Source organism: Enhydra lutris, unplaced genomic scaffold, assembly GCF_002288905.1.
Source record: "Enhydra lutris kenyoni isolate GAN:26980312 unplaced genomic scaffold, ASM228890v2 scaffoldscaffold1, whole genome shotgun sequence".
Classification (NCBI taxonomy): Eukaryota; Metazoa; Chordata; class Mammalia; order Carnivora; family Mustelidae; genus Enhydra; species Enhydra lutris.
In genome coordinates, this window is record NW_019154085.1 from 58,704,574 (window position 1) to 58,719,438 (window position 14,865).

The window sequence follows — 14,865 nt, forward strand, 5'->3', positions numbered from 1 at the left end:
GTATTCATAATGGAATTTGCTTTGTCCTTTTACCCTTTGGTGGACATTTGGGCTGTTTCAGTCTTTGGGCTGTTGTGAATAATGATGCTGTAAACATGCATGTACCTGTGTTTGTTTTGAATACCTGTGTTTAATTCTTTAGAAATGGAATTGCTCGGTCATATGGTAATCCCTTGTTGAATTTTTGAAGAGCTCCCAAACTTGTTTCCAGCACTCCTTGGTTCTTAAGTTCGAGAAAATTAATGTAGGGTATTGTTGTCTGAAGATGTATAGTCTGAAATTTTGTTTATACCAGTGATTCTGACCTGGGAGTGATTTTGCCCTTCCAGGAGACATTTGACAATGTCTGGGGACATTTTCGATTATCATGACTGGGTGGGTGCTACCAGCATCTAATGAGTAAAGGCCAGGGGTTCTGCCAGACATCCTTTAATGCACAAGACAGTCCCCTACCAAAAAAAAATTTGGTTCTGAATGTCAACAGTGCTGAAGAAACCCTGGCTTATACCATCAATTTTATTGTTATTGTTAGAGACTAGAGTGCTGTTATCTGTTTCTTTACATTCACCTTCTCTAATTGTTGTGAAACTTTTTCTCTGTCAGTTCTCCTCTTTGACATTATGGATAGAATACAAAAAATTCTGAATTTTCAGGTGTGTTCAAATGAAAGCTTAAAAGACTACAGAGATTGTGTCTCTCATCTTTTATATCTTCTTGAAAGGTGGTGAAATGGCTTTGGGCAGCACAATAAAAACTGAAGGATGAAACAATAGCGATAATGTATTTCACTATTGCATCATTTTGAGTAATTCTTATTCTTCCATTTTCTTGTTATTTTATTTATTTTTTTCATTTTCTTGTTATTTTAGTCTTTTCTGGCGTAGTTGGGAATAATTGACTAAGACATGAGGAACTAATTCCTATGATAATGAAATAGCAAACTTTCAAATATAGGAAAAATAACTTCACTAAGATTCCATAATGTATTATGGATTTATAATAATATGCAATGGAACTATATGGTAATTGCACAATAGAATGGTCTGTTTAAAAATATGAGTAAATTTTCTCTGTTCTTTGAAACACCTCTAGAAATACATGTCAATGAAGTGTCATGACATGTCAATTCTTACATAAAATTATGAACTGCTCAAAAAAGTCATGAAATGTCAATTCTTACATATAATTAGAACTGCTCAAAAAAGAAACTTAAAAACAAAATTTGTATGTGGGTTAATCCTGTGCTCTTTAGCCTCCTGGGATGCTATTTCTTTCCATATTCTTCTGGAAATGATGATTAAAATCAGTTTTGATTTCTATTTCGCTTTTAGGAATTTTGCTTCATTTAAAGCTCGTGGCATATTTTCCTCCATAGGTCTCAAAATAATTATATCTTATTTACTTTTTTTAGGAGTGAGAGAAAAAAAATACTTGGGAAAAGTTATACCTGCCTGTATAAGCAAGAGCTTGAATTAAGAAGAAATTTGTCAAACTCAACGAATTGAAGCTTAACACCTCAAGAGTTGTAGTCACTGACCAGGTGAGAATTAAGAATGTATATAACTTTTACCTATTCTTTCAGGATATGATATAAAGATGTTACGAAAATACCATTTTTTAAACCATCAAATTATATATATGTGATACCCAGATTTAAGAGCTCATGAAAGTCATTTAGATAACTAGCACTTTTGTTCTTATTTGCTTTCTATAAACTTCTAAAAAAAAGTAGTGTGATATAGAACATTTATTGATATATTTCATTTCCAAATGTTAGTATTTTTATTAAACCTCATTATGTTATCTGAAATGTTTTAGTTTGTTAAATATTTTTTCCTGTTTGCTGAGACATCTAATTTTACTAAAAACACAAATTTGACCTGCCAGATTTTCTTTCCCTCTGCTCCCCACATTGCTCATGTATATTCACAGCATCTGGAGTCTGTGTAAAGTCATAAGAAACAACACTGGGGGAATAGATAAACTAAACACAGCTGGGAATCGACTTTGGCCTGGAATATATATATAATGTCTAAAGTATACTGTATGTTAGTTTTTTTCTGTTTGTTCTTTAAGCTTGAAATGGTCCAAAAGAATTTTTTTTTCCTTTGGTAATACATTCTAGAGAAATATCTTTAATATTTTAAACTATTTGGGTTTTGCCCCTCTATTTATAGCCTTTAAAAAGTGCCATGTATTGAATGCTATATTCGAGTTGAGGAATTTTAATGAGAATTTGATGGAGATTCTGTTGGTAAATGCTGCTGTTAGAATGTGTTAAGGTTCTAAAGCAGAAATACTGTCTGGACTAGCAAGTTTTCTTACGTGCCTTTCATTTTTTAAAATGAATTTATCCACTGTGAATCTCACAGACTTGTTGATATAAAGTTCTTTATAAATTGTTGTTTATATAAAATTAAAAAATAGCAGAACTAATCCATGCTATCACAAGTTGAAATTCTGTCTTTGCACAGTGGTAGGGACTGGAAGGGGGTCATGAGAGGTGTTCTTAGGTGGCCATAATGTTGTGTCTTTATCTAGGTGGTGGTTATGGGAGTGTGTTTATTTTGTGAAGATTCCATGGCTGTGTCAGTTGTGCATTTTTCTGTATGTGGACTTGGATAAAGTTTGCAATATTAATATTGTTAAATAAAGGAGTAAATTGTTAGCAGAATCAACAAACATGATTAAGCTGTAATGTAATGATCATGAGTACATTATTAATTTTTAGTTTATATAGCAGTTCTAGCTAGTAAAACAGTATGAACAAATGACTAATCATTAGCATTTAATTTTAGAATATAAATTGTAGTAATAACCATTATCTAAAGCATAAACTTCGAAAAGGAATTTTAAGGCACAGTAGCAATTTTCAATTAGAAGAAATGCTTCATTGTCACTCTTAAAGCATTTAGTTGCACTGATACTAGTTTTCTAGAATTTGGTTATACTTTTTTGTGTAGTTGAGGTCATAGTGATACTCTTGCTATTTCTTTCCTTTGATTTCTTCTGAGTTTTTTAAGCTTTTAAGAATGTCTTCTATAGTTATTCTAGATATAAAAAACAAATCAGATTGATACTCTAAAGTTAATCTTTGTATTGATTAACTCTGAAATTATCATTGAGAATAGCTGAATTTCCTTAGTAAAAAAGGTATATATCTCCACAACATCTGAAATAAGGCAAAATATCTGTGTAGGTTCTAGAACACTATCTTAATGCATTTAATGTTTACTTTATAATATTTCTTTTAGTATAATGAGTTCATTTTAAAAAAGCCTTTGATGCTAATTCAGAGATCCATAATCTGCTCACAATGTCTTTCACATGTAAGTTTTGATGATAACTGACAAGCTGTAAGTTAATTAGCACAGAACTTACTAATGAGGATGTTAAAATTTAATTTAAAAGTGAGGATTTTTATTTGTACATTCAACAAATTGAAGGAAATTCAATCATACATATGATAAGCATTTCAGGCACTTTTTCCTCATTCAGGTACTTTATTAGATAACAATGAGAAAATATAATTAACTTAATGATAGCAAAGTTTTGAAAGTATGCTAAGATTGCTTGTCTTTAAAACCAGGGATAACCCAAAACCAAAGCAGTAAAGTAAGGTCTGTTAATTAGCATGGAAGACAGCTTCTTGAATTAATATGTGGTGTTAATTAACAGGAAGTCTGATGTTGTGTTGTAATTACCACCAATATTTTTGACATACTGAGTGACTGAAGGTGAATTATATAGATAGCAATTGAGTAAACACTTTTGTGCTTAGGAACGTTTTCCTTTGTTTCTGTTTTCTAGAAATATGGACAGACTTCTTAGACTTGGAGGAGGTATGCCTGGACTGGGCCAGGTTAGTATATAGACTTTCAGTATTTCTTTGTTTGTAAACTACACGTCTTTCTCTAGTTATCCAAAGAGAAAGAAATCACTCTCAAGAAAATCATCTCACAGGTAACCTTATAGTAAGAAGCTTACCTTATGGCTGGTTATTGTATTGCAACACTAAATAACATGAGGGGAACATTTTCTATTATCTTAATTTAATTTTCTCCTAGGAATAAGAATTTTCTCTGTTTCTTTTATTTAAAATTTGGCGATATGTAAGGTTCTCAAACTTAACTTTTAATAAAAAATAAAAAGGACTCAAGCTAATTTCTGGGTTTACAATGTAGACTTTAGAAGTAACACATGAAAAAGTAAACATGGCATATTTTTGGCAAGATCCAGAAAACCGACCCATAGAATGTTTGTATGTACAGTCTTAATACTGTTAAATTCCTTCTGGTAGTTACGATAGAAGGCTGAAATAATACGTAATATCTCTTTTTTTCTTTAAATTTGGAATGTATGGTTTCTTTTACATTCTTATTAAAATTAAATTTGTTTTCAGTTTTAATATTATCATCTATCTTGTTTCTTGCTGTTGGGCAAATGGCCTCTACATAGATTTTCTAATCTCAGAATATTTATTCTGCTTTAGGTGAGGCAGAAATTTTTGCTTTTTTTTGCTTTTTTTGAGTTCTACACTGATTAACCTTCCAGTTTTCCATTCATAAAAGTGATAACTTGTGTTGTTCCTTTCCCGAGACTTTTATGTAACATAATGTTTTATGACCAAAATTTGGGAGTATTTTTATAACATACTTTTATAATCCTTATAGCTACCAGCTTTCCCTCATTTTCTTACCACGATTGATCAGTTTGTCTTTCTTCATTTAAAGTAGTCTGTATTGGGGTACCTGGGTGGCTTGGTTGTTAAGTGTCTGCCTTCAGCTCAGGTCATGATCCCAGGGTCCTGGGATCCAGCCCCTCATTGAGTTCCCTGCTCAGCAGGGAGCCTGCTTCTCTCTCTCCTGCTCCCCCTGCTTGTGTTCCCACTCTTGCTGTCTCTCTCTCTCTGTCAAAAAAGAAATAAAATCTTTTAAAAAAAAAATAGTCTATATTTTGTGAAAGAAACAGTTTTGTTGGGGATTTCATGGTATTTTCAGCATGGAGGCACTTTCATAAGAATTCCTTAAGTACGTCTGTCTCATGGCTTCTACTAATAAACCTTTTCCTTTTGGAAAGTTGGAATCATTTTGTGATTCTGTGTTGTATCCTTGTATAAACTTCAGTTATTTTTCCTTTTTTTTTTTTTTCCTAGTTTTTACTTTTGTTGGTGTTGACTATTTCTCATGTTCCTTTACTATCGGCCTATTTTGTTATGATTCTTCATTTTTGTAAGATATGTGTAATATATTCTCTTAAGAAGCCTAAGCCTTGGGTCCTCTGGGTGGCTCAGTCAGTTAAGTGTCCAACTTTTAATTTTGGGTGAGGTCATGATCTCTGGGTCTTGGGATTGAGCTGTGCATCGGGCTCTGAGTGGTGTGCAGGGTCTGATTGAGATTTTCTCTCTGCTTCTGCCCCTACCCCGCATGTGCGCATGCTCTCTCACTCTTGCTCTCTCTAAATAAAATCTTTAATAAAAAGAGGACTAAGTCTCTGGGAACTTGACCCTTCCAAAGCTGTTTCCATACTTTCATAAGCATTCTAGATAGCTTTTAGAATTCCCTCAATTTATTCCAGAATTAGCAATAACGATGTTAAGGCATATCAAAGTGTCAGAAGTGAGCTGAGGTGGTACATAGGTACTGCAAATTTACCTGCAAAATATAGGCAGTGATACTCTCTTTGTAGAATTCTTAAAGGAAGTTGCGTCAAATTTAAATACCAAAGTACCTTTTCTTAAGCATTAGATGAAATAAATTACATATCCATGTTAGAAATCCATGCTGGGAAATTGCTGGATGTGAAATACAGTTTTATTGACCACAAATGAGCTATATCATATCTCAGTGACCACTGCAAACCTTCGTAATAAGCAAAAAATTTAAGTTTGGTTCAATAACCTCTCCTTGGTTTCTGATAATTTAGTCACCTTATGTGTCCTGCATTCTTAATTGAACTTAAAAATATGTTGTTTGAGAATCTGTTATTTCAAGTAAGTGTTTCATCTTCCCAGTTAGATGACAAACTCTCAACGGGATAATTTGTGGGGTGCTTGTTTCTGTGATATCTCCTCTATCAAATACTAGCGTTTGAGTGTTTGCACTGCGCTCAGTGCAGAGTCTGCTTGTCCCGCTCCTTCTGCTCCTCCCACAACTCACACTCATGTTCTCTCTCTCTAAAAATAAATAAATAAAAATATAAAAATTTTTTTTAAATTTTACTTTTGTTCTTAATTTAAGATATATCTTTGCAGTGGATGTCAAGTATTTTTTAATATACAGAAGTAAAATGTGTGTTGTTTATTTTTAATAAAGTGAAGAACATTTGAGTTAATAGCTTCTCTTTCCATTCAGTAGTGCGTAGCAGCCAATAGAAGTGGAAAAGGAGACATAAGCTCCAAAAGTAAATGGGTAATGTTACTGTCTTAGCATTTAATGGAAAAGTTAGAATTTCCTTAAAGATGGGGCAGGGATACTTGCTGTAAGTTTGCAGATGGTTCTGTGAAAACATGAGAATACAAACAACAGGGTTCTTCATTCTGAGAAATCTGAACTTTCTCTGAAATGAAATGATTTCTCTTCTCCATGGCTAATCCTTCCACTTCTTCTCTGATCTCATCCTATATTGAAACCTTGCTCATCTGTACTGACCCTTTTCTCTGTGTACAAAAATGTCTGTCTGTATCCCAAAAAAAACCAAAACTTAACTGTACCCTACCACTAAGCCTTTCTTATATTTCTAGAATTCCTGAAATAATAGCTTATACTCACAGATTATACTTCCTTACCTTTGACTCTTGTGAGGTTGTGTACTGGCCTTCTCTTCCATTACTTTTCTGGAATTGTTCAAGTTGCCAAATCTGTTGGCCTAACTTTGGATTCCTTTTAACTGGACTTTAATATTTTTTAAAAGATTTTAATTTATTTATATGTCAGAGATAGAGAACGAGCAAAAGCAGTGGAAGCAGCCAGCAGAGGAAGAAGCAGGCTCTCTGCTGACCAGGGAGCCTGATGCAGACTCAATCTCAGGACCCTGAGAACATGATCTGAGCTGAAGGCAGATGCTTAACCAACTGAGCCACCCAGGCATCCTTGGACCTTAATATTTTAATACTGTTCACAATGTCAGTATTAAAACTTTTTCTTCCATGCACTTATCATGGTACTTTTTCTTAGTTCTTTATTATTGTGTCTGTACCTACAAAAACAAGTTGAAGATTTATTTTTTTACATATTACACTTCTAAATGTTGAATAGGGGTGCCTGGGTGGCTCAGTGGGTTAAGCCTCTGCCTTTGGCTCAGGTCATGATCTCAGGGTCCTGGGATCGAGCCCCGCATTGAGCTCTCTGTTCGGCGGGGAACCTGCTTCCCCTTCTCTCTCTGCCTGCCTCTCTGCCTGCTTGTGATCTCTCTGTCAAATAAATAAAATCTTTTAAAAAAAATGTTGAATAGCAATAGGCTAACATCATTAAATCTATCCACCAATCCCATACTTAATAATAAACTTTTTTTTTTTTTTTTTTTTTTTTTTTGGTTTGTCAGAGAGAGAGAAAGAGGGAGCACAAGCAGGGGGAGTAGCTGGCAGAGGGAGAAGCAAGCTTCTCTCTGATCAAGGAGTCCAGTGTGGGACTTGATCCCAGGACTTTGGGATTGTGACCTGAGCCAAAGATAGATGCTTAACCGACTGAGCCACCCAGGCATCCCCAGTATAAACTTATTAGTAGTTTGAAGTAGAAACAAACAGATTTTTTCCAAGAGATTTATTTATTTATTTAAGAGAGAGAGCATACACACTGAGGGAGAGGGAGAAACACTCTCTGCTGAGCAGGGAACCGGATGTAAGGCTCAGTCCCAGGACCCTGGGATTATGACCTGAGCCCAAGGCAGCCCCTTAATGGACTGAGCCACCCATGTGCTCTACAAATAGATGTTTTATTAGAAATACTAAAATTTGTTAACTAGTAGCTTTAAATTTCAAATGTATTTTTTTATTTGCTGAGGTGTTTATGAACTTGAAATTACTGTAAGATATGAGATGATTTATTAAAAGCATTTCCTGCTGTAATTTGGGTACTTGGTTATCTTTATTACTATCCCAACTTGGGTCTTGGCAACTAAACTTTCCAAAATCTGTGAAGATAAAATGCAAGAGATAGGCCTAGTCAAAGCATAGTCTCCAGTCTCTAAAAGGTTTTTAGTGTAAGTCTTTGGGTCCATTTTAGCTTTAGAAACAGCCAAGGTAAGCTTTTAAGGTAGGTTGAAAAGTAAATGAATTCTCACGGCCCCTGTGTGGGTCAGTCTGTTAGGGTCCGACTTTTGGTTTCTGCTCAGGTCGTGATCTCATGGATGGAGATCTCATGGGTCAAGAGGTGAAACCCCGCCTCTGGCTCCAAGCTCAGTGAGAATTCTCTCCCTCTGCCCCTTCCTGTGCACATGCTGTTTCTCACCAGGATAAATAAATCTTTTTTTTTTTCCCCCAGAAGTTTCCTTTTTTTTTGTTTTTGTTTTTGTTTTTAAGATTTTATTTATTTATTTGAAAGACAGAGATCACAAGTAGGCAGAAAGGCAGGCAGAGAGAGAAGAGGAAGAAGAAGCAGGCTCCCCGCTGAGCAGAGAGCCCGATGTGGGACTCGATCCCAGGACCCTGGGATCATGACCTGAGCCGAAGGCAGAGGCTTTAACCCACAGAGCCACCCAGGCGCCCCTGGGGTTTCTTTTTCTACAATAAGGGTACACAAGACTGAATTGGGGAGATGATGTTTGAGTTAAATTTTGGAACATACGGCAAGATATATTCAAAAGATTGGAAAATAGTTGATGTAAGGGAAAATAACAAGGAAAGAAGCTGATGAATGAATTTGGAGTAGATTGTGAAAGGGCTGAATGACATTCCTAGTGATCTTTACTTTTTTTCCCCCATAGGCATTACGGTTTCATGAAGATTTTTTTTTAGCAGAGTTAGGAGATAATCCAGTGTGTGCTTTAAAAAAAAAGATTTTATTTATTTGAGAGACAGAGAGAGAGCATGCATGTGTAGAGGGGGAGGGAGAGAGAATCTTGAGCAGATTCTGTACTGAACACAGAGTCCAACATGGGCTTGATCTTACAATCCCTAGATCATGACCTGAGCCAAAACCAAGATACCCATAACTGACTAAGCCACCCCGGTGCCCTAATTCAGTCTTGTTTTTGTAAAGTAATTCTAGTGGTAGTTTGCGGAATAGATAGAAGGGAAGAGATCGAAGGCAGAGTCATCAATTACATGAAATAACTTGTGATTTATAACCTTTCCGGCACATAGTAGGATTTTATCTCTCTATCATTTTTTAAGTTAGCTTGACCATGATTTAACTTTGACCAGTGTAACGTGAGTTGGAAGTTAATAGGTCACTTTTATGTGGAAGCTTTAAAAATCAGTATGATTTGCCTGCCCTAGTAATCAAGAAAGCATGGAAATGGAATCTTTGTTAGCTGGGTCCCTCAGAGAGAATGACATATCTGCAAGTCAGAGATTCTGTGATTTTTGTGTGAAATGTCCTAATTGTTTTGATCTCTGGTTTTTGTTTTAAGGAACATGACACAGGCTGAACTAAATACATATACAGACCTGTGTTGCCTGTAAGTTCTCAGTTTGTATCTTTCTGATACAGAGATAGTAATTTCCAGATGCAAAAAAAAAGGGAGAAATACTATAGGTGAATGATCAGAGGAGGCTTTCTGAAAGCGGTGAGATGTAAGCTACATTTTGAGGGAGTATTTCAGGTGGCTTGATTAAAAAACACACACAAAAAAAAACCCTTCCTGAATTGGATGTACTCTGTTTTATTTGTTATAACTCCTGAATCCCTACAGTATGTGGATTTTGTGTACATAGCTAATAATCATTTTTCTGTTTCCGTGGGTCTTTGAGTAGAAATGTTCTTTCAGTTATTTGTCTTTTGGGTTTTGGTCTGATGTTTTATAGAAAAGATTAACTTAACATAAGAATGGGAAAAAAATTCCTGGAATAAATGAGGAAATAATACCATTTTCACAGATGAGGAGTCTTAATATCACATGCCAGTTCTCCAATTTAATCATAAATTCAGTGGCGTTCCAATAAAAATATAAACCGGAATTTTCATGGAATTAGAAAATTGATCCTAAAATTCATATAACAAAAAATAATTCAAGAAAATAATTTAGAAAGGAAAAAGAGACTTGCTCTACCAAATATCAAAATATATTTTAATGTTATATGACTTAAGTAAGCTAATATTGGCATATAGATAGATCAGCGTAATCAAGTAGGAAGCCTAGAAATAGACTCATGCATATATGGGAACTTGATTTCTAATAAAGATTGTATTAAAAATTAGTGAGGAAGGAGCGAGCTGAGTGGTTCATTAAATGCTGCTGGAACAAGTGGCTTTCTCTATGGGGGGAAAAACTAATACTAGATTCCTACCTGTTTTATATACAAAAATGTATAGCATGTGGATTGAGGGATGATTGTGAAAATCAAACTTTATAATTTTGGAAGACATACCAATTAGGATGGCTATTCAGAAAAAAACCCAAAAAACTAGAAAATCAGAGCTGTTGATTAGGATGTAGAGAATTTTTTTTTTTTTTAAGATTTTATTTATTTATTTGACACACAGAGAGAGAAATCACAAGCAGGCAGAGAGGCAGGCAGAGAGAGAGGGGGGAAGTAGGCTCTCTGCCGAGCAGAGAGCCCGATGTGGGACTCAATCCCAGGACCCTGAGATCATGACCTGAGCTGAAGGCAGAGGCTTAACCCACTGAGCTACCCAGGTGCCGAGGATGTAGAGAAATTTGAACCCTGTGCATTGCTGGTAGGAATGTGATTATGTCACCTCTATGGAAAACAGTATGGTGGTTCCTCAAAAAATTAAGCATAAAAAAAAAAAAAAGTACATACAATGCAGTAATTCTATTTCTGTCATTGTATATATCCCCCAAAATTGAAAGCTGGAACTCAAATAGATATTTGTAAGCCATTGTTCATAGCAGCATTATTCCCAATAGCCAAAAGGTAGAAGCAACTTGTGTTGTACTGAGAGATGAGTGGATAAACAAAATGTGATATGTACATGCTGTGGAATATTATTCAGCCTTAAAAAGGAAGGAAAAACCTGACATCTGATACAGCATGGATGAACCTTGAAGATATGATGCTAAATGAAGTGAGCCAGTCACAGAAGGACAAATATTGAATGCTTCCACTTATATGAAATACTAGAAAAGTCAGATTCATAGAGACAGAAAGTAGAGTGATTGTTGCCAGAGGTTGCAGAAAGTAGTGGAGTGGGTTAGTGTTTATAAGGTTATAGGGTTTCAATTTAGGAAGACAAAAAATTCTGGAAATAGTGGTGTTTGTTGCACAACACTGTGAATGTGTGAATGTACTTAATGCCACAGAAATGTATACTTAAAAATGGTTAAATGGTAAATTCTACGTTGTTTATATTTTACAACAATAAAAATTTCAATTACTGTATCTTTAAAATGAGATTAATACCTGCCTTGGCTGTTTCTTAAAAGGATTAAATATGTCAGACACACAGAAGATAGCCCTAAAAATTTCTTTTACAAGAAAATTTTGTCTGTATGATCTCAAAATAGGAAAGCAAAACTCAAAAGATTGCTAATTTGACTGCTTCAGTACATTACTAACTCTTGTCCCAACAAAGACTGTAGAAACAAACTTAACAGACAAGCAATAGAAGGAGGGAAGATTTTTGTAACACATTCATCTGCAACACATTTAGCAGAACTACAAATCGGTAAGACAAAAAAGGACAACTTCATAGAAGAAAGAACATGAAATGGCAGTTTGTACAACTGCCAGCAAGCATAAGAAAAGATACTCAACTTCAATGTATGTCAGAGAAGTGAAAATTAAAATAAGTATTAGATTAAAAAAAAAAAGTCTGTTGTACTAAGTGTTAATGAACATTTTAGACAGCAAAATTTTCATGTAAGCTCTTTTTCTGTAGGCCAGGTGTCGGTGTGGAGTATGGGTATGGGAATAGTTTAAGGATTGTATCTCAGTGCTTAGAACATTACCTGGCAAATAGAAGACCATAAATATATGTTGAATGAACACACTGCATGTGGAATATAAATGGTTGTAGTCACTTTGGAAATCAATTTGATGGTATCTAGTAAAATTGAAAAATGCCCTAACTGCTGTGTCTCAGCAATTCCATTTATTCACTTTAAAGAGTTCTTACACATGTTTATCAGGACGTGTGTTTATGGATTTACAACAAATTATGACACTGTTTACACTATTGAAAAATTGCAGAATATTTAAATGTCTTTCTGTGGAAAAAATGTGTTATGATGGAATATTATACTGCAGTTAAAATGATTCTTGGACTTATAAACACAGTAAGAGAAAAATTCAGGTTGTGTAGAGATACACAGTATGAAAGCATTAATATTAATCCTAAAAACAACAATTTTTAAAGGGTACATAACTCTCGAGTAAAAGTATTACAAGTTCTACAGCAGCGCTGTCTGGTAGAACTTTCTGCGGTGATGGAAATACTCTATACTGGGTCTAACACAGTAGCCGTTAGCCATCAGTGGCAGGTTGTTAAGCACTTGAAATGTGAGTAGAACAACTGAAGAATTGAATTTTAAATTTTATTTAATTTTAACATCTGTTAGTTTAAGTTTAATAACCACATGTAGCTGTTGAGTCCATGGATTGTGCCTACCTCATGTGACTGAAGAACTAAATTTTCAATTTTATTTAAATTTATTGTTATATGTGGCTAGTGACTACCATAGGCCTAGATAAACCCACACAAATTCATGAGAATGGAGGGAGGCAAAAGGAACTTTTACTTCATATATAATGTTCTCTCTTTTTAATGAACAAATGAACAAACAAAAAAGCTAACAAAAGAACAAGTCAGTGAGTACCATTAAATGATACTACATAACATTTTCTTTACTACTTTTTAAAAAAGGCACCTGGTGAAACAAAATCAGAAATGCATTTTAATTTGCTTTTCAGTACTTATTTTCATGCTTTACTTAGGTATTTCATATAACACTAGAGAGGTTGCCAGAGGCTAAATTATGTAGGGCCTTATAGAAGATTCTCTTCCAAGTGAGTTGGGAAATCATTAAAGATTTTTGAGCAAAGGAGTTATGCCTATGAAACATTTTTAAAGAGTACTCTGGAGATGGGATGCAAGATGGAAAGAATGGAAGCAGAGACAAGAAACTACTACAATACAGTTTTAAGATAAGTTACAGATTAAATTATTTTATTGTATATTCATCTGCCAAAGAGATTCTGGTGTAGCTTGAGCCAACACAGGTTACGTGTACTTAGTTAATGTGTACACAGTTAATGTGTACAATTAATCTTTACATCTGTCACATTTGAAATACAACCTTTATTTACTAAAAGGTGCAGTAGCATGAAAATGAGCAGGCATTTACAAAATTTACTTTTACGATTATGTTCCTTGAGTGCTTTAGTCCGTTTGTATTGACAATTGTTACATACCGATGGATGCTTCTGGCTACCTTTTTTTCTCTTTGATTCTTTGAGTGTCTGTCTATCCTTATGTGATTCTCTGAACATTTACAAAGAGCCTTTCTGAATATTGGTAGATTAATTTGGCCATTTTTCTGCCTGTTAAGAATAGGGAAGGGTCAAGAAATTGTAATTGTTTTCTTTTTTTGCTTAACTACAAATAAATAGTGATTTTGCTTTAGAAACAAAGCAAAAATATAACATGCCTTTAATTTTTTTCATTTGCTGCGTCTGTCATGTAATAATTTTATTATTTTTAAAAGTATAGTCCCTAATTATTCTGTTCGTGTACTTGAGCTGATGTTTCTACTCTAGAAAATTAAGAAAGGTCAGGTCAATAGCAAGCTAATTAGAGCACACTCTTTCTAGTTGTCATTGTAATGTAATTCTTCTGAATAGATATTAAACCCCATGAAAAATGTGGTGCTCTGGAGAGGTCTCAGATCTACTCTTGAGAGATCTCAAGTGTAAGGAAAACAAATTCCTGGTGGGTGCATTATAGTTACTCTCTTGTCATTTTGTTTGAACATTCTGGTGAGTGGTCTTTCAAGGGGAAGGATCTTTGACACTTGTGAATGTTAAATTTCTGTTATGATATGAAATTACCATAAATGGTTTTGTTTGAATTCTTTAGAATATAAGGGGAGCAGTTATTTTCAATTACAGTGAGATTATCTTCCAGAATTAATCACATTCTGATGAAATAGAAAATCAAAATTATGAGGAAAAATGAAACATTAAGATTCTAAATTTGAAGTCAAAGATATGATGAATCTATGACATTTGATACTGTTTTTGGTAGAAAAGATAAATGGGATGAGAAATAAGATACCTCTGTCTAATATAGGAAACTGAGGTATTGCAATATAATCTCAATCTGCCAAATATAGGGGGTGTTACAGTCTTGAAAATCCAGTCTGTGTCTTTTTCTTCCTTGCCTTCTACATTGTTTTACATATTTGATTTACTGGCTACATTGCTCATTTGGTACATTGGTCTTTGGGTTTCCTATCTTAAACTTTTGTAATGTAATTTGTAATTTTTCAGATCATATTATCATTTGGACAGTACTGTAGATATCCTTCTCATCTAAAATCTGGGCAGACGTGTTGTTTCCCACAACACACAGTCAAGGTGGTTCTTTGTGGACTGTTACCTGGATTGAGTGCCCAAGAAGCATGCCACTAGAGTGGGGCAGTGGTCTCCACTGAGCAGCCTTCCAGTGCTGCTTTTCAAACTGTTGCTGGTGATTTCACGGGCTCTTCCTGCCAGGACACCGAGTGCCTGTGTGGAGCACCACG

The 14,865-nt window shown here is 34.7% G+C and overlaps 1 protein-coding gene across 1 annotated transcript in view; it reads left to right on the forward strand.

Moving 5' to 3' along the window:
- The window catches only part of LOC111140976 (proteasome 26S subunit, non-ATPase 14), a 101,228-nt gene that overhangs the window by 6,059 nt on the left and 80,304 nt on the right, over positions 1-14,865 (forward strand). Inside the window, exons 3-4 of the mRNA XM_022493267.1 lie at positions 1,412-1,540; positions 3,811-3,862. Coding sequence (XP_022348975.1) covers positions 3,815-3,862 — 48 coding nt within the window. The 5' untranslated portion in view covers positions 1,412-1,540; positions 3,811-3,814. The remainder of the gene's footprint in view (positions 1-1,411; positions 1,541-3,810; positions 3,863-14,865) is intronic.